The 19,238-nt window shown below is 38.9% G+C and overlaps 1 protein-coding gene across 2 annotated transcripts in view; it reads right to left on the bottom strand.

The window, feature by feature from the left end:
• The window catches only part of ARHGEF9 (Cdc42 guanine nucleotide exchange factor 9), a 285,865-nt gene that overhangs the window by 194,153 nt on the left and 72,474 nt on the right, over positions 1–19,238 (bottom strand). Inside the window, exon 1 of one of the 2 annotated variants that reach the window (XM_066357442.1) lies at positions 247–571. The exons of the other annotated variant lie outside the window; for it this stretch is intronic. Within the exon in view, the coding sequence (XP_066213539.1) occupies positions 247–276 (30 nt within the window). The 5' untranslated portion in view covers positions 277–571. Of the gene's footprint in view, positions 1–246; positions 572–19,238 lie in introns of those variants that run through there. 2 annotated transcript variants of the gene reach the window in all.

Raw genomic sequence — 19,238 nt, 5'->3', positions numbered from 1 at the left:
CAGTCTCTGGGTTGAGGGGGTAGGCAGTAAGAATGCGGAGAAGGATGGGAGGGGGAGTCTCTTCGGCAAGCAGGCGAGCAAGGGCTCCTAAAATGGCCACAGCAAGCTCTCTGGTATCTTAAGGACGAAGGGGAGGGCAGTGGGCAGAGGCTAGGGGGCTCACTGCGTGGCAGCTAGTAAAGAAGCTGGGGGTGGGGCTAGGGGACTAAGGCTAAAGCATAGGAAGCCAGGGTTCTGTGAACTCACCATCGCTGATCCGCCCCTTATCCACTGCATGATGCCTGCGAAGTCCCCCTTCTCAGAGGAGGCCGGCGGCTGGCGCGGGTTGTCTCGGGCTGGCTGGGCTGGCAGGGTTGGAGCGATCGAAAGCCCCAGCGCCCCTCCGCCTCCCCTCCTCCACAGCCCTGCAGCCCAATCCCCTAAGCCCAGGACTTCGCCTTCAGTCAGGTTGTTCCATCCCAGCCGGCAGGCTCTGCCTCTCTAACTGGCAGTTCGGAGGTGCTTGACCAAGGAAGATGCGTGGGAGGGGGGGTCCCAAATTACTGCCTTTATCCCCCGCCAAGGCTTGAGAACTGGGAGGTGGGGTGCAGGGAGAGGATGAGGTTGAATAACCTCAGCTTGGGAGGAGAAAGCTGCCACCTCTGCCTGCCTCCCACCGTGCTGGAGTTAGATGCTGTTTATTGTGGGGCTCTCTAATTGTGTCAAGTCAGCGAAAAGTCCTCTCTAAAGTTGTCAGAGGTGTTGGGCCAACCTCCGGAATAATAAAATCCTGCCTCAGTGGAGCCATACCAATACTTTCTCACTTCCCTCCTCCACCCCAGCCCTTCCTCTGCATACTCCCCTGGGGTCTTCTCTCCTAGTTGGGACTTTCACCATCATGATCACTTTCATGTCTCAGAACAACCCTGTGGAGACAGGCATTAGTATCTCCATTTTACAGATTAATAAATAGAGAAATGAAAGAAGGAAGGGGCTTATCTATGGTTACCAAAAAAAAAAAAAAAAAAAAAAAAAAAAAAGAAAGAAAAGAAAGAAAGAAAGCATCTGCATTACCTTATGACACTTTCCAAGCTTCTTTTTGCTATTACTCACATATGCACACACACACACACACACACACACACACACACACACACACACACACACATACACTATCCCAGGATTCTCCCTTACACCTTCAGGAATCTAAAATGTAGGTTGTTGATGGATGAATTTCCCATTTGTTTATTTTGCTGAGAATGAGTCACATGCACATCAGCAAAACAAACAAACGGAGAAACCACCCACCCCTTTATTATGCCCCTATCTCTGGGCAATGCAGCCACTGGCACCTTTGTATAGCCTTGGAGGTGACATTGTTGATCACATTCACACCCATTGTTCTATACATCCTTACAATAACCTTGTGAGGTAGACACGACAAGGAGTCTTAATTAGCTCCCTGTTCCAGGCATAAACACTGAAGCTCAGAAACTGAAAGACATCTGCTCAAGGTAACAAAACCAAATAAGACAAGAATCTAAGGCTCCTAACCCACAGAAAAGGTGAAGCAAGAATGGGATTACAAAAAAAGGGGGGTTGCAGCTTCGGCAAGAGGGAATTCTTTCTGATGTCATCATCAGAAAGAAGTGTCTGGGCCTGACCTGTGGTGGCACAGTGGATAAAGCGTCGACCTGGAAATGCTGAGGTCCCCAGTTCAAAACCCTGGGCTTGCCTGGTTAAGGCACATATGGGAGTTGATGATTCCTGCTCCTCCCCCCCTTCTCTCTCTCTATCCCTCTCTCTTTCCTCTCTAAAATGAACAAATAAATTTTAAAAATAAATAAAAATAAAAGCTTTGAAGATTACATATAAAAAAAAGAAAGAAGTATCTGAAGATGATTGGTATGAAAATATCACTGGTATTGCACACACATGACCTTATTTTCCTCTACTTCCTAGCAAATTGTCTCCACTTCATCCAAGTCATTGTTTCAGCCAAACATAGCTGCCCAAAAATCAAAGCAGCTGTCTCAATGAGCATCCAGTCCTGGGTGGTGTACAAGCAAAAGCTGAATGGTCCTTTGACAAGGGGTTCCTGAATTAAATACAAGCTTGGCTTGAGTGACCTTTCAACCTCCTCCCATGTCTGATAGTTCAGTAATCAGAGATTCTACAGTGGTCTCCTCATTCTTTTCCAGCTCTAAGCTTTCACTCATACAAAGTCTCATGAAGAAACCTTCCCTTACAACTAGTCCATTCAAACTGTCATGACTCTTTAATATCTCTTTAAGATCTGGAACTAGGTACACCACCTCTCCCTAATACTCCAGGACACTGGTTTTGTCATCTCTCATCTAACTCTTGTAACAGTGCCATTTAGCCTTCTCAACTTATACTGATTTTTTACTTGCTGGTTGTTAATGGCTGAATTGTGTCCCCTAAATATTTCTTTGTTAAAGTCTAAACCACCAATGCTTCAGAATGTGACTGTATTAGCAATGAAATTTTACTTGGCCATAAAAAAAAATGAAATCTTACCATTTGTGACAGTATGGATGGGCATAGAGGGCATTGTGCTAAATGAAATAAATTAGACAAAGAAAGACAAATACCAAGCAATTTCACTTATATCTGGAATTTAAAGAGCAAACAAAGAAACAAAATAGAAACAGACTGATGGATACAGAGAACAGACCGATGATTACCAGAGTGGAAGTGGGTCGAGGAGGGCTGGGTGAAAGAGGTAAAGGGATTAAGAGGTACAAATTGGTAGTTATAAAGTAGTCACAGTGCTGTAATGTACATTATGGAATTATAATTATAGTCAATAATATTATAATAAGTACATATGGTACCATGTGGGAACTTGAAATATCAGGGGCCGACATTGTAAAGTATATGATTGTCTAAACATTATGCTGTACATTTGAAACTAATACAAAATAATATTGAATGTAAACTGTAATTAAAAAATAAATTTAAAAAATAATGAAAGAAATGTGTATTTAGAGACATGTCTTTAAAGTGGTGATTAAATTAAAATAAGGTCATTGGGGGAGCAATCCACTATGTTTGGAGTCCTTATAAGGAAAGGAAACTTGGACAATGATGGGTACAGATGGAAGACTATGTGATGATGAAGGGGAAGGCAACCATCTACCAGCCGATGACCCAAGCCTCAGAAGAAACCACCTTGATCTTCAACTTTTACCCTTCAGAATTGTAAGAAAATAAATTGCTGTTGTTTAAGCTATCCAGTCAGCAGTACTTTGTAATTACAGCTCTGGCAAACTAGTACACTGGTCATATGTATGTTTTTCCATTTCTTATTACTTAAATATAATTATAAGGTTTTATTTTTGTTTGTTTGTTTTAAAGCAAGGACAATAAATTACTCAACTTGGTATTTCCCACAACAGGATATTATGCACATAGGAGATATCCAATAAAAACTTGGATTTTTCTGTTGCTGTTGTTGGATACATTCATTCAACAATATTATTGACTGCCTGTGTGCCAGATATTGTGACCATCTCAGGATAAAAAGCAAAGTTTCAGGGATCTTACAATCTACTTGAGGTGGAGGAAAGATAAAGAATAAATAAGTTAACAAATAAGATAAAGGCTGTGTGTATGCTATAAAGAATATAAATCAATTTATATGATAGTGAGTAGACCTGGGAGTATGCAAATTCTCTACATCAATCATAATCCAGTCAGGAAAATAGAAACCTGTATCATTTAAGGCAAGAGTACTTAATACAGAGAACATATCATACCAGCAGAGTAAAGAATCCAAACAAAGGATGGTAAGGTAAGCCAGAATTTAGCACCCACAGAAAACTGCTACAACTTGTAGGGCTAGAAGGAAAATGGGGGAAAGGTAATGTTACCATAACAGAAAGTGGAGCTAAATTGAAGGTAAAATCAGGGGGCAGGTGACCTGCTGGTCCAGGTGCAATAAATGTAGAAGTTGTTCAACAAAAGTTGAAGTCATGGAGGAAATACAGTTACTTCCAGAATACACCTCTCTGAAGCAGTAGGTGGAGGAAATATCCTGGCTTCTTCTTCCTCTTGCCTACCAATCTCCTGCAGGCATTTTCCACTGAACAGAATAAGTGAGACAGCAAGGGAGCTTATGAGATTTAGTTTGCAGAAGAAAAATGATGAGAATGAAAGCAAGCAGCCCAGTGTTATTGTATGTGTGCCTAGAGACTCTTGCAGAAGAAGAGATGTTGAATCTAGAAGCAAAGAGGCTATTGCATACAGTATTCTTGACTGCTTATTTATCTAGAGTCATGTGAGCTGTTAGAGGCAATATAATGAGGTAGGTAAAAGAATAAGCTCTCGAGCCAAAGTGCTTGGGTTCAATTATTGGCTTTGTTAATTACTTGGACAGGTTACTTAATGTTATGCATTTAGATAATTTCCTCATCTGTGAAACAGGACTAATAATACTATGTCTTTAAAAGATTGTCATGAAAATTTGATTGATTAACTTAATTGAAAGGAAGCAGTTAACACAGCAGCTGGAAACCAGTAACATTCAGGGTAAAATAATAGAAATCTGGAAAAGGGGTTTCCACAATGTCTGTGTCCCAGACCTGTCCTTTGAAATCCTGTGATCTCTCAGAAGCTTATTTGGTACTTAGACTGGCACCAGGTCTCAGTGGGCAAGTACCAAATGCTGTCATTTTCCCAGTCATGAGCAGCATGAGGAGAGAAGCAGTTTTAGTTATATCACCAGGTTAGCACATTCTCTTTGAGTTCTTAGTGATTCAAAGAGCCCAGAGTCAAGCTTCTGAAGGCAAAGGTTCCATTACCCCAAGCTGGTCCCTTACTTTCTGTGGCCATGGCTTTATGTAGTTTTGAGTAAAGAGCTGAATTCACTACTGGTGGGTAACCTGGGCAAGTACCCAGCTTCTCTGAGTCTCAGGTTCCAGATCATACAATGAACATACTAATTGTTGTTAACCTAGCAATTTTAAGCAATCATGCATCCATAGATATCAAAGTTGTCAAAGGTCTTAAAGATTATCTCTTCCAACATTCTCATTTTACAGATGAGAAAATATGGCTCCCAAAAACAAAAAAGACTTGCAGAGTCACAAAATAAAATTAGTGGCTGAGCTGGAATGAAAACTCAGATCCTTAATTCTAGACATTGAGTAGAATGCAGTAGTGAAAAATGATAAAAGTTAGAAGTATACAACTATTATAATGTTGGTATTTAGAGCTTAAAACTAACATTTACTTGTAATTTGTATTGTTCTGACAAAATGATATTCAGCACGTATACCATTACCTATTCTTATGCATTTATTTATAAATTCAATAAACATGTGTGCCTGTATGCAAGATACAATATGTTAGACACTGATTACATAGCAATGAACAAGACAGAAACCATTCATTTCTTGATTTCTATTTAATAAGCAAGTGAATGGGTTAAATAAATATGTTAATACAGATGGTGATAAACATTATGAAAGAAAAAAAGTGAAAGGACAAGAGTAACTATAGGGGAAGAAAGAAAGAATTTAGATAAACAAGGCCTCTCTAAAGAGATGACATTAAGTTGAGGCCTACACACTTAAAGTAAGTCAGCCATGAAAAGAGGTGGGGGAAAGTATTCCAGACACAAAAACAGACAGTGTTCCAGTAATTGGAAGCAAGATGAGACTGAAACAGAGAAAAAGGAGAGTTGGGGACAAATTTGGCAGAAAGCAGGTTGCTGTATGGTAAACAGACTGAAAGAGGGATAAGAGGTTGAAGCAATGACAATCACGCAGGAAAGAGATGATGTAACTTGTACTAGAAGGGCATTCAAGATGAGAGACTGAGGCAAAAAAAAACACAACAACAACTATGCAGCACTTAAGGACTAAGATAGTTGCTGAAAAATGTATTGTTAGGCAATTTTGTCATTGTTTGAGCATAACAGAGTACATTTATGCAAACCTAGATGATATACCTTACTAAACACTTAGGCTATACAGTATAATTTTATGCTCCTAGGCTACACACCTAAATGGCATGTAACTGTACAAAATAACACTAGATTAAAGAAAGCCTAAGAGAATAACGGACTCAAGAGACATGGTAAACACTAGATGTATGAGGCCGCTGCTGGCATAACATGGCATGCTGTTTTACCACAAACTTTTTTTAATAAGTAGACAGAGTACAGTCTAAAATAATAATGACAAGTATAGTATAGTATAGTAAATACACAAACCAGTAACATACTCATTTATTATCAAGTATTATATACTATACATAATTTATGTACTACACTTTAAATGACTGCCAGCAAAATAGATTTTTTTACACTGTATCATCACAACCACATAAACTGTTGCTCTATGATGTTAGGATGACAGTGATGTCATTATGCAATGGGAATATTCAGCTTCATTATAATCTTATGAGACTACTCTCATATAGGTGGTCTGTTCTTGACTAAAGCATCATTATGTGGTGCATGCCTATATCTGAGACACATTTTACTTAGAGGTAGAAACAACTAAACTTGGTGATGAGTTGGCTGTGGAGTATGAGGGAACAAGAGAAGGAATTATGGATGACTATGATTCCGGCTTGAAGAATGTCCAGAAAGATAATGTGTCAGACAAGAATCATATATAAAGCACCTTCTACATTCCAAGTTCTGTTCTAGGTACTGAAGATACAGTAAGGAATAAGACAGACTAGGTCTCTATCCTGAAAGATCTTATATTGTAATGGAGAGGTATTGAAGAGTTATTAATAAAATAATAAATAGGGTGATATACTAGAAGGTAAATGAGGAAGGGGGATGCTGTCTTACCTAAGTGACCAGGAAGGCCTTTCTGAGAGGTGACATCTAGATTGATACCAGAGTAATGAATAGAAACTAGCCATGCAAAGATCAAGGAGAATGCTATTCCTCTTTTTTAAAGATTTTATTTATTCATTTTAGGGGGGGGAGACAAAGGGGGGAGGAGCAGGAAGCATCAACTCACATATGTGCCTGGATCAAGCAAGTCCAGGGTTTCAAACCTGTGACTTCAGAGTTCGAGGTCAACACTTTATGCATTGTGCCACCACAGGTCAGGCAGTACTATTCCAAATTAGGAAGAAACAACAAAAACAAAGGCCCAGAGATGAAAATCAACTGACATGTGCAAGGAGCAGAGGCCTTCCTGGCAGAATGCAGTGAAGTATAGGATTGTGGTGGGAGGTGATGTCAGAGAAGCAGGAAGGTCCAGAAGGTCAGGAGATGAAAGTAAAAACAAAAAGATAATGGGTGACATGTGCTTCTAAGGAGCCTAGAGTTATGAAGGCAGGAGAAAAAGAAATGAGAAACATGATAAATGGCATCCCAATTAAGGAAACACAAAATACTTTAAAGCAAGATGTTAATGTACTAGGAAAAGTGTGTCTAGGTATACGGTAATACCTGAATATAATCTCCGAGAGTAAATGTTCAGCTAGATATACTCTCAAGGTCATCTAGCCCCTACTCAAAAGGTGGGCCTCAGATCAGCAGCACCAGCAGCACCTGGAAACGTATTAGAAATGAAGACTCCTACGCCTACCAAAGACCTGCTGACTCAGCATCATCATTTTCAGAAAAACCTCAGAGATTCACATGCACATGAAAGTCTGAGAAGCTGAAATCCAAAGCATAGTCATCACTATGTTGGAGTCATTGAGATAATATTTTATTTGCCCCAGTGAGAATAGAAAACATCTCCATCTGTATTTGGAAGTATAATAATCAAAGATGTTAAGGTCAGTCAGGGTTTCTGATTTGGAGAAGAAAGTGTTCTGGGCATGTGGGTTTCTACTTCCTCTGTGGAAATATTAGCTGGAACTGTCATTAACCTAGGAATGCAATTATTCATCCCTAAGTTTCCCCAGAGACTGGAGCCAGAGAAGAAACCCAGCAGATCCCAGAAGTACCTAAAGGAAGCTCTTGCAGCAGCTTCAAGCAGCGCAGGGAAGAACAGAAAGGAAGTAACTATACTTGTCATTCTTCAGGTTTCAGTAGGCAGGGCCTAGAGACAATATAATATGCTGCTCAATGGGTTGCTACAGCAAGCACCACAGTGGGGGCCTTGGCCAAACAGCTTCCCTCCAAGACTACTTCAGCTTGATCATAGGGATCAGCCAGATAAAAAACCTGTTCCTTCCTTTGTGGCAGGGACCCACTATTTTCCTCCTCTAAATTTCCCATGGGTTCTTTATTACTCTTAAGATTGTAGAGACGAAATTACTTCCATTTTTATCTCAACCACCAGCTTTTCCAAGCACTCTAAATTTTTATTTTCCTCCTTCTTCTTTTTCTCCCCATGCCATGCCTTCAGCTTCAATCAACTTCCTCTTTGCTAAGGAATTTACTTTTCAGTCCACTATTCATTTTCAGTACAAAGGCAGGAGCTGAAATAACTGCACAAGGAATTTCAATTAGATAAGTGAATTTAACCCCTATTTGAACAGAGGTGTCACTTAAACCAGTGGTCCTCAACCCCGGGCCGCAGACCGGTACTGATCCGTGGGCCATTTGGTACCGGTCTGCAGAGAAAGAATAAATAACTTACATTATTTCCATTTTATTTATATTTAAGTCTGAACGATGTTTTATTTTTACAAAATGACCAGATTCCCTCTGTTACATCCATCTAAGACTCTCTCTTGACGCTTGTCTTGGTCATGTGATACATTTATCCATCCCACCCTAAAGGCTGGTCTGTGAAAATATTTTCTGACATTAAACTGGTCCATGGCCCAAAAAAGGTTGGGGACCACTGACTTAAACCACTTGAGTGGATCCAAGACCCACAAAGCTGATGAACAATATGTATCTGTTTAAAGATTCTCTGGCAAGCCAAACTCACATACTTATGTCCAACCTTATGAAGTACTGAGCTTCTCATCATTGAAGGCATCCAAGCAGAGTCTGGAAGACCACCTGCCAGTGATATTGTAGAATAAATCCTCCATCAATGAAAGGCTGCACTTGAAAACCATGCAAAAAAGTCAGTGAGCCAGATGAGGAGAGCCCTGGACAGGGAGTCCAGTGACTGCAAACCTACTCTAAGACCTTAGACAAGCGACTCAGTCCCTTCAGCTGTCAAATGGTATTGTTAGAGCCTCTCAATGCTTTCTGCTCTGTGTATTCATAGAGTATTGGGACAGTCCTTCAGAGGCCACTCCTAGTTCTGGGGGACATGGAAAAGGCTGAGTGGTAGGATCTCTGGGCCCCACTTAAACCAGAGTGATTCTCCTTTCATCTCCTTAATACATTAAACTTCCAGATAATATTCTGTTTGGTCAAAGAGTCCCTGCTGCTAAAAACAAACAAACCTACCTAGACTACATCAGAGGCTCTAAGCTGAAAGTCTGGCCAACAACGCACCACAGTGTTAAAATATATGTATATAATATACTTTACAATGTGATCACCGCACTAGGTCTAGTAACCATTGTCACCCTGCAAAGTTATTACCATATTATTTACTATATTCTCTGTGATGCACAGTATACCTCTGTGGCTTATTTATTTTACAACTGGAAGGTTTTTTTTGTTTCTGTTTGTTTTTTGTTTTTTTTTAACAGAGACAGAGAGAGAGTCAGAGAGAGGGACAGACAGACAGGAAGGGAGAGAGATGAGAAGCATCAATTCTTCTTCGTTGCAGCTTCTTAGTTGTTTATTGATTACGTTCTCATATGTGCCTTGACCGGGGGGCTACAGCAGAGCAAGTGACCCCTTGCCCAAGCCAGCGACCTTTGTGCTCAAGCCAGTGACCATAGGGTCATGTCTATGATCTCACACTCAAGCCAGCTACCCCGTGCTCAAGCTGGATGAGCCCGTGCTCAATCTGGTGACCTCAGATTTCGAACCTTGGTCTTCTGCATCCCAGTCCAATGTTCTATCCTCTGCACCAATGCCTAGTCAGGTAACAAATGGAAGTTTTTATCTATTATTCTCCTTCACCCTTTTACTTATCCCCTCAACCATGAGTTTGTTTTCTGTTTCTATGATTCTTTCATGTTCTTATTTGCACATTTAAGTTTTTCTTTAGATTCCACATGTAAGTGAAATCATATGGCATTTGTCTTTCTATGTCTGACTTATTTCACTTACCATAATACCTTCTAAGTCCATACATGTTGTTACAATATAACCCAGCTATTCTACTTCTGGTATTTACCCCAAGAAAATGAAAACACTAATTTGAAATGACATGTACATCTCCATGTTTATTGCAGCATTATTTATAACAACCAAGATATGGAAGCAACCTAGGTGTTCATCAATAGACGAATGGATAAAAATGTGATACAGATAATCTAGTATTCATACCTTGCAACCGTCAGCTGGAGCTGTGTGGCAGCTGTCTCTTTTAGAGCCAGGCCCACTGCTTAGCCTCTGCATACATCTGAGTGGTGACTCCTATCCTTCAAGGCTCTCTGATCTTCAACTTCTTTACCTTTCTAGTTTCAAGCATACCCAGAATGGGTTGCTCCAAGATTGACTGTGTCCATAGAGAGATGTAACCTTCAATGTTGATGGATGTTCTTATTAAAGTAAAGAATCTGAATCAATAGGTCTGGAGTAGAGCTTGATGTCCTGCATTTCTAACAGACCTAGCTGATGTGGACGATGCTGGTCCATGGACCACACTGATAGAAGTGAGAGGCCAGTAGAAAGAGCAAAGAAATAAAAAAGAAAGAGCTGTGGTATCCAGCCCTAGCTTTCGCTGACCTTCAGTACATTGGGTAAACTGCTAAATCCTCTGTTCTACATGCTTGTTAAGACAATTTTCCAGAGAGATGGTAAAAAGACAGGAAGAAACTCTTTCAACAAGAGGAGTGCTTGCCCAAGAAAATTATCAAAAAGAAAGCCAGAAAGGAATCTATTTAATGAAAAGTGAGACTCCTCCCAGGGGACTTGCCCATCCAAGTTGGGATGGCTTGAATGCTTGAGTCATATTTCAGGTTCCAAATGCTATATTCTGAACTTCAAGAAAAACTGTGGGTTTGTTTTGGGTTTTTGTTTCTTTGTTTGTTTGTCTGTTTTGATGAAGGTGCTGATGAGGGTCATGGAGAGGGGAGAAAATAAGAAGAGAGTAAGAGGGAGAAAAAGAAAAGAAGAAAAAATCAAGAGAAGGTTGAGTAGAAAAGGGAGAGAAGAAAGAAGAGAGGAAAGAGGAAAAAGAAAAAGAAGGATAAAAAGAAGGGGAAAGAAGGAAGAAGAAGGGGCAGTGGTAGGTGATAAGGAAGAAGAAAACTGTGAGGAGGTGGAGAGGGAGAAGGGAAAAGAGGAGGAAGGGGAAAGAGCTTAGTTTAAGCTCTAAGAGATCGATGTTAAGGCCTTTCCAAAAGGCTTCTTCCTTGCTAGACATCTCTATCCTTATCTGGTCCCACCTCACAGTAGGACATCCTCACAGCAGGATCCCAAGTTCCTTTTCCTGCTCTACAATACTATGATCTTCTCAGATGTTATGGCAACAGGAAGAGCCAAGCTTGGCTTCCTGGTTTGCCTATGATAAACTGTCTTTCTTCCTCACCTTTTACACAGTAGGAGCCACCGATCCAAATCCATGTTTACTCTTTTTGGTATGGGTAGATTCATGGAGTTGATCAGACTGCCTTAGAAGCCTGGGTTGAGGAGGAGAGAAGACTTCACCTCTACACACATGCATGTTATTAGTTGTCAAGTCCTGTTGTCTCTCCTTCATGTCATTTCTTCTGTGTCCCTTCATTTTCATATTCATGACCACTGTTCCAGGTCAGATCCTCATTTATGTCTCTCTTCAACCATCATATCTACCTCCTACATATCCACCTACCTTCATTTTTACTGCCATTCAATCCATCCTTGCTGCTGCCAGAGTTATAATCCTAAAGTTTGATCTTCCTCTGATGAAACTTTTAATGACTCCCCATTGCTTACGGGATAAAGTTCAAACTCTTTAGAAAGAGTTAGTCTCTCTACTTATACACATTTTCCAGTGTGAACACCTCTGGCACATGCTGAACCTGGCAAGCTCAGGGGAGGCCTGGATGGTGGCCTTGCAAATTCAGAGACCTAAAGTAACCACCTAGGATGGTCTGAAATGAACACTTTCTAACTAAAAGCATTTCAATGGTGGGTAGTCATGACCTAAGGCAATATTTTTCTCTAATAAAGGTTAATGATTACCTTAATCTAGCCTGTCTGTTGGCTTTTGCATCTACAATAATGTACCTGATAACATGTGGATAATCTTTTCCTGTCCCCCTCAGGGCAGGCATCCCACCAGAGCAGGAACCAACAAACCACCTCATTGTTGTTGTTACCATGTTAATTGTTAACTATCTTATTCCTGCCTACGAAAAAAAAAGTTTCAGTATATACATTTTTACTTTTTATCCAACCCCAAAGATTCCCCCTTTTTCTTTTTCCTGCCTCCCTTATTCATCACCTATCATGTAACCCTCTTACATCTTCCACTTTGATTGTAATGTATAAAATAAGTAGTGAAACTGCCATTTTCCAGAGCATTTTCTCCATCTGTTGAGACTGCTTTCCAACAGTTGTCAACAGTTTGGCTCAAGAAAACTCATTAAAAATTTTTACCGGTTTGAAAGTTTTTTATGTTGATACCAGTTCACAAGTTTTTGTTTTGTTTTGAGTATCCCCTGGAATTTCCCCCCTACTTCTGCTTGTATAAATACTAGCCATTCTTTCAGGTCAGGCTCAAGCCATCCCTTTCATGAAGCTTCAACATAAGTTGAAATCAATCTCCCTTTCTATGCATGTCCATGATACTTTTTCCGAAACGCTTTTTCTGACCCATGATACTGCTCGCGTTATGTAGTTATATGAGCTTGTCTCCTCCACATAATTTTGCTTTCCTAACACCACTGGCAGAGAACTTAGTGTTGAGGGACTCAGAAATATCTGTTGAATGAAGTGATATTCAGAGAAAGAAGAAAAATGGGTGAGCTCAGAGTCAGAGAAAGACAGAGCAGATTCTAAGAACTGTAAAGCAAGTCATGCAGGGTCCACCTTTCACCAGATACTCTGAAGCATGCTTTTGGTGCCTCAATACCCCACTCTCACCTCCCACTGCATCTCTTCATTCTTCACATTCCAGGAATGTAATGAGCCCTTTAGGGACTGAAGCTAGTATAGAGGTCTGTGAGATATACAAATAGACTTGTAAATGGTCACCCACCTTAAAGCAGTTATTTTCTTTCTTTTTTAAATTAATTTTATTAGGGTGACATCAATAAATCAGGGTACATATGTTCAAAGAAAACATGTCCAGGTTATCTTGTCATTCATTCAATTATGTTGCATACCCATCACCCAAAGTCAGATTGTCCTCTGTCACCTTCTATCTAGTTTTCTTTGTGCCCCTCTCCCTCCCCCTTTTCCTCTCCCTCTCCCCCCCACCAACCACCACACTCTTATCAATGTCTCCTAGTCTTGTTATTATGTCCCACCTACATATAGAATAATGCAGTTCTTGGTTTTTTCTGATTTACTTATTTCACTTCGTATAATGTTATCAAGATCCCACCATTTTGTTGTAAATGATCCGATGTCATCATTTCTTACGGCTGAGCAGTATTCCATAATGTATATGTGCCACATCTTCTTTATCCAGTCTTCTATTGAAGGGCTTTTTGGTTGTTTCCATGTCTTGGCCACTGTGAACAATGCTGCAATGAACATGGGGCTGCATGTGTCTTTACATATCAATGTTTCTGAGTTTTGGGGGTATATACCCAGTAAAGGGATTGCTGGGTCATAAGTTAGCTCTATTTTCAGTTTTTTTGAGGAACCACCATACTTTCTTCCATAATGGTTGTACTACTTTACATTCCCACCAACAGTAATGAGGGTTCCTTTTTCTCCACAGCCTCTCCAACATTTGCTATTATCTGTCTTGTTAATAATAGCTAATCTAACAGGTGTGAGGTGGTATCTCATTGCAGTTTTGATTTGATTTTCCTAATAACTAATGAAGATGAGCATCTTTTCATATATCTGTTGGCCATTTGTATTTCTTCCTGAGAGAAGTGTCTGTTCATGTCCTCTTCCCATTTTTTTATTGGATTGTTTGTTTGTTGTTGAGTTTTATGAATTCTTTGTATATTTTGGATATTAGGCCCTTATCTGAGCTGTTGTTTGAAAATATCATTTGCTATTTAGTTGGCTGTCAGTTTATTTTGTTGTCAGTTTCTCTTGCTGAGCAAAAACTTCTTAGTCTGATGCAGTCCCATTCATTTATTTTTGCCTTCACTTCCCTTGCCTTTGGAGTCAAATTCATAAAATGCTCTTTAAAACCAAGGTCCATGAGTTTAGAACCTATGTCTTCTTCTATGTACTTTATTGTTTCAGGTTTATATTTAGGTCTTTGATCCATTTTGAATTAATTTTAGTACAGGGGGACAGACTGTAGTCGAGTTTCATTCTTTTGCATTTGGCTTTCCAGTTTTCCCAGCACCATTTGTTGAAGAGGCTTTCTTTTCTCCATTGTGTGTTGTTGGCCCCTTTATCAAAAATTATTTGACCATATATATGTGGTTTTATTTCTGGACTTTCTATTCTGTTTCATTGGTCTGAATGTCTATTTTTCTGCCAATACCATGCTGTTTTGATTGTCGTGGCTCTATAATATAGTTTGAAGTCAGGTATTGTAATGCCCGCAGCTTCATTCTTTTTCTTTAGGATTGCTTTGGCTATTCGGGGTTTTTTATAGTTCCATATGAATCTGATAATTTTTTGTTCCATTTCTTTAAAAAATGTCATTGGAATTTTGATGGGAATTGCATTAAATTGTATATTGCTTTGGGTAATATGGCCATCTTGATTATATTTATTCTTCCTATCCAAGAGCAAGGAATATTCTTCCATCTCATTGTATCTTTTTTGATTTCCCTTAACAATGCTTTGTAGTTTTCATTATGTAAGTCTTTTACATTCTTTGTTATGTTTATTCCTAGGTATTTTGTTGTTGTTGTTGCAATCGTGAAGGGGATTATTTTTTTGAGTTTGTTCTCAAATGTTTCATTGTTGGCATATAGAAAGGCTATGGACTTCTGTATGTTAATTTTGTATCTGGTGACCTTACTGTATTGGCTTATTGTTTCTAGTAGTCCTTATGTAGATTCTTTGGGGTTTTCGATGTATAGGATCATATCATCTGCAAAAAGTGATACCTTTACTTCTTCTTTTCCAATATGGATGCCTTTTATTTCTTTGTCTTGTCTGATTGCTCTGGCTAGAAACTCTAGCACCACCTTAAATAAGAGTGGAGAGAGTGGACAACCCTGTCTTGTTCCTGATTTAAGGGGGAAAGCCTTCAGTTTTGTGCCTTTTAATATGATGTTAGCTGATGGTTTATCATATATGGCCTTTATCATGTTGAGATATTTTCCTTCTATACCCATTTTGTTGAGAGTCTTAAACATAAAGTAGTGTTGTATTTTATTGAATGCCTTTTCTACATCTATTGATAAGATCATGTGGTTTTTGTTTTTTGTTTTGTTGATATGGAGTATTACGTTAACCGTTTTACATATATTGAATCATACTTGAGATTCTGGGATGAATCCCACTTGATCGTGATGTATTTTTTTTTAATATGTTGTTGTATTCGATTTGCTGGTATTTTGTTTAGTATTTTAGCATCTGTATTCATTAGAGATATTGGTCTGCAGTTTTCTTTTTTGTGCCGTCCTTGCCTGGTTTCGGTATGAGGGTTATGTTGGCCTCATAAAAGGTGTTTGGAAGTATTGCTTCTTCTTCAATTTTTTGGAAGACTTTCAGTAGAATAGGAACCAAGTCTTCTTTGAATGTTTGATAGAATTCACTAGTGTAACCGTCTGGGCCTGGACTTTTATTTTTGGGGAGGTTTTTAATAGTTTTTTTCTATTTCTTCCCTATTAATTGGTCTGTTTAGGCTTTCTGCTTCTTCTTGACTCAGTCTAGGAAGGTTCTATTGTTCTAGGAATTTATCCATTTCTTCTAGATTGTTGAATTTAGTGGCATAAAGTTTTTCATAGTATTCTACAATAATTCTTTGTATATCTATGATGTTCTTGGTGATTGCTCCTCTTTCATTTTGGATTTTGTTTATATGAGTTCTTTCTCTTTTTTCCATGGTAAGTCTTGCCAAGGGTCTTCAATTTTGTTGATCTTTTCAAAGAACCAGCTCCTTGTTCTATTAATTTTTTCTATAGTTTTTCTGTTCTCTATTTCATTCATTTCTGCTCTGATTTTTATTATGTCCTTTCTTCGGCTGGTTTTAGGTTGTCTTTGTTCTTCTTTTTCCAGTTCCTTAAGGTGTGAAGTTAAGTGGTTTACTTGGGCTCTCTCCTGTTTGTTCATATATGCCTGAAGTGATATGAACTTCCCTCTTATCACTGCTTTTGCTGCATCCCATAGATTCTGATATGTCGTATTGTCATTTTCATTTGTATATATCTTTTGATCTTTGTGCTTATTTCTTCTTTAACCCATTCATTTTTTAAAAGTATGTTGTTTAGTTTCCACATTTTTGTGGGGTTTTTCCCCTCTTTTTTGCAGTTGAATTCTAGTTTCAAGATCAGAAAATATGATCAGAAAATATGCTTGGTACAACTTCGATTTTTCTGAATTTGCTGATGTTGTTTTTGTGACACAACATATGGTCAATTCTTGAGAATGATCCATGTACACTGGAGAAAAATGTATACTCTGTCACTTTGGGATAAAATGTCCTGTAGATGTCTGTCATATCCAGGTGCTCTAGTGTTTTGTTTAAGGCCAATATATCTTCATTGATTCTCTGTTTGGATGACCGATCCAGAGCATTCAGTGGTGTATTGAGGTCTCCAAGTATGATTGTATACTACAAGGCCATTGTACTCAAAACAGCTTGGTACTGACATAAGAACAGGCATATAGATCAGTGGAACAGAAGGAAGAACTCAGACATAATCCCACACTTTTATGAACAACTGATATTTGACAAAGGAGGTAAGAGCATACAATGGAGTAAAGACAGCCTCTTTGACAAATAGTGTCGGGAAAATTGGACATCTACCTGCAAAAAAATGAAACTAGACCACTAACTTACACCATTCATAAAAATAAACTCAAAATGGATAAAAGACTTAAATATAAGCTGTGAAGAATCTTAGAAGAAAACATAGGCAGTAAGCTCTCTGACATTTCTCACCGCAATATATTTTCTGATTTATCTCCACAGGCAAGTGAAATAAAAGACAGGATAAACAAATGGGACTATATCAAACTAAAAAGTTTTTGCACAGCTAAAGACAATAAGAATGGAATAAAAAGACAAACTACACAATGAGAGAAGATATTCAAAAATACATCTGATAAGGGGTTAGTAACCAAAATTTATAAAGAACTTGTAAAACTTAACACCAGGAAGATAAACAATCCAATCAAAAATGGGCAAAGGAAATGAATAGATACTTCTCCAAGGAGGACATACAGATGGCCAATAGGCATATGAAAAATGCTTAACATCACTAATTATTAGAGAAATGCAAATTAAAACCACAATGAGATATCACCTCACACCAGTCAGAATGGCGCTCATCAACAAAACAATACAGCATAAGTGCTGGCAAGGATGTGGAGAAAAGGGAACCCTCCTGCACTGCTGGTGGGAATGCAGACTGGTGCAGCCACTGTGGAAAACAGTATGGAGATTCCTCAAAACATTAAAAATTGAACTGCCTTTTGATCCAGCTATCCCACTTTTAGGAATATACCCCAAGAACACCATTGCACTGTTTCAAAAGAAGAAACGTACCCCCATGTTTATGTCAGCATTGTTCACAATAGAGAAGATCTGGAAACAGCCCAAGTGTCCATCAGTGGATGAGTGGATTAAAAAGCAGTGGTACATATATACAATGGAATACTATGGGGTCATTAAAAAGAAGGAAATCTTACCTTTTGCAACAACATGCATGGACCTGGAAACTATTACGTTAAGTGAAATAAGCCAGGCAGAAAAAGAAAAATATCATATGACCTCACTCATTTGAGGAATCCAAGGAACAATGAGAACTGAGGAAGGGAATTAAGACAGAGGAGAGATCAAAGGGACCAGAGGAAAAGAGGACAGAGGGAAAGGGGATGATAGTATGGGATAAACCTGAAGGGAAGGGGAGAGGGCACGATGAGGAGGGGGCAAGGGAAATATTTAGGGGAATACACGGGTGGGGGTGATGCATTTGGGGCAACACTAGAATCTATGTAAACACAATAAATTAAAATCAATTAAAAAAAAGACTTTCATTGGGCTTAAAAATTCTAAGTGTGCCTGACCTGATCATGGCACAGTGGATCTTGGCACAGAGCATCTCCTGGGATGCAGAGGACCAAGGTTTGAAACCTCTACGTCACCAGCTTGAGTGTGGGCCCACCAGCTTGAGTGAGGGATCACTTACTTGAGTGTGAAATCATAGATATGACCCCATGGTCACTAACCTAAGCCCAAAGGTCGCTGGTTTGAGCTCAAGGTTGCTGGCCTGAGCAAGGGGTCACTGGCTCAGCTGGAACCCCTGGGTCTAAGCACATATGAGAAAGCAATCAGTGAACAACTAAGATGCTGCAATGAGCAATTGATGCTTCTCATCTCTGTACCTTCCTGTCTATCGGTCCCTATTTGTCCCTCTTGTTCTCGCTCTCACTAAAAAAATAAATAAATAATGGACTAGATTTTTTTCTCAGATGACAATTCCAGAGGTACCAAACCAATATATGATGGGTTATGTTTCTTAAAAGATAAAATTTAAAATAAATGTCTAAAAAGGTTTTAAAGAAAGTAATGTTTTATTTGGCTATTACATATAAGAAGAAATATATAGAGCATCAGAAATCAAGGACTACATAGAAATTCTCTAGTCAAACAGCTTCAGATTAAAGATTGGGAATTTTAATTCCAGAGACAGAAAGATATTTAGACATGGTTAATTCTCTTTTCATTACACCAGTAGTTGAAAACTAGTCTGTTGGGGCTAGATTCTATGTTTAGGTTATCATAAAATTAAAAATAAATGTTGATCCAGAATTTAAAAAGTAGAATATTACACAAGAAAACCTATATCTTAAAATTCCATTAAACAAAATAAGAAGATCCAGTTTAAATAGATCCACTCTTGCAAATGACCAAAACCCAGTGGAGCTGAGTATTGGATGCCTCCTTTTGAAAGGGCATGTGCTCTTTAGTTTTCCATGCTCCCCACTA

Source organism: Saccopteryx leptura, chromosome X (genome assembly GCF_036850995.1).
Source record: "Saccopteryx leptura isolate mSacLep1 chromosome X, mSacLep1_pri_phased_curated, whole genome shotgun sequence".
Classification (NCBI taxonomy): Eukaryota; Metazoa; Chordata; class Mammalia; order Chiroptera; family Emballonuridae; genus Saccopteryx; species Saccopteryx leptura.
The sequence above is the reverse complement of the archived record's forward strand: the minus strand, read 5'-3'. Positions and strand labels throughout refer to the sequence as shown.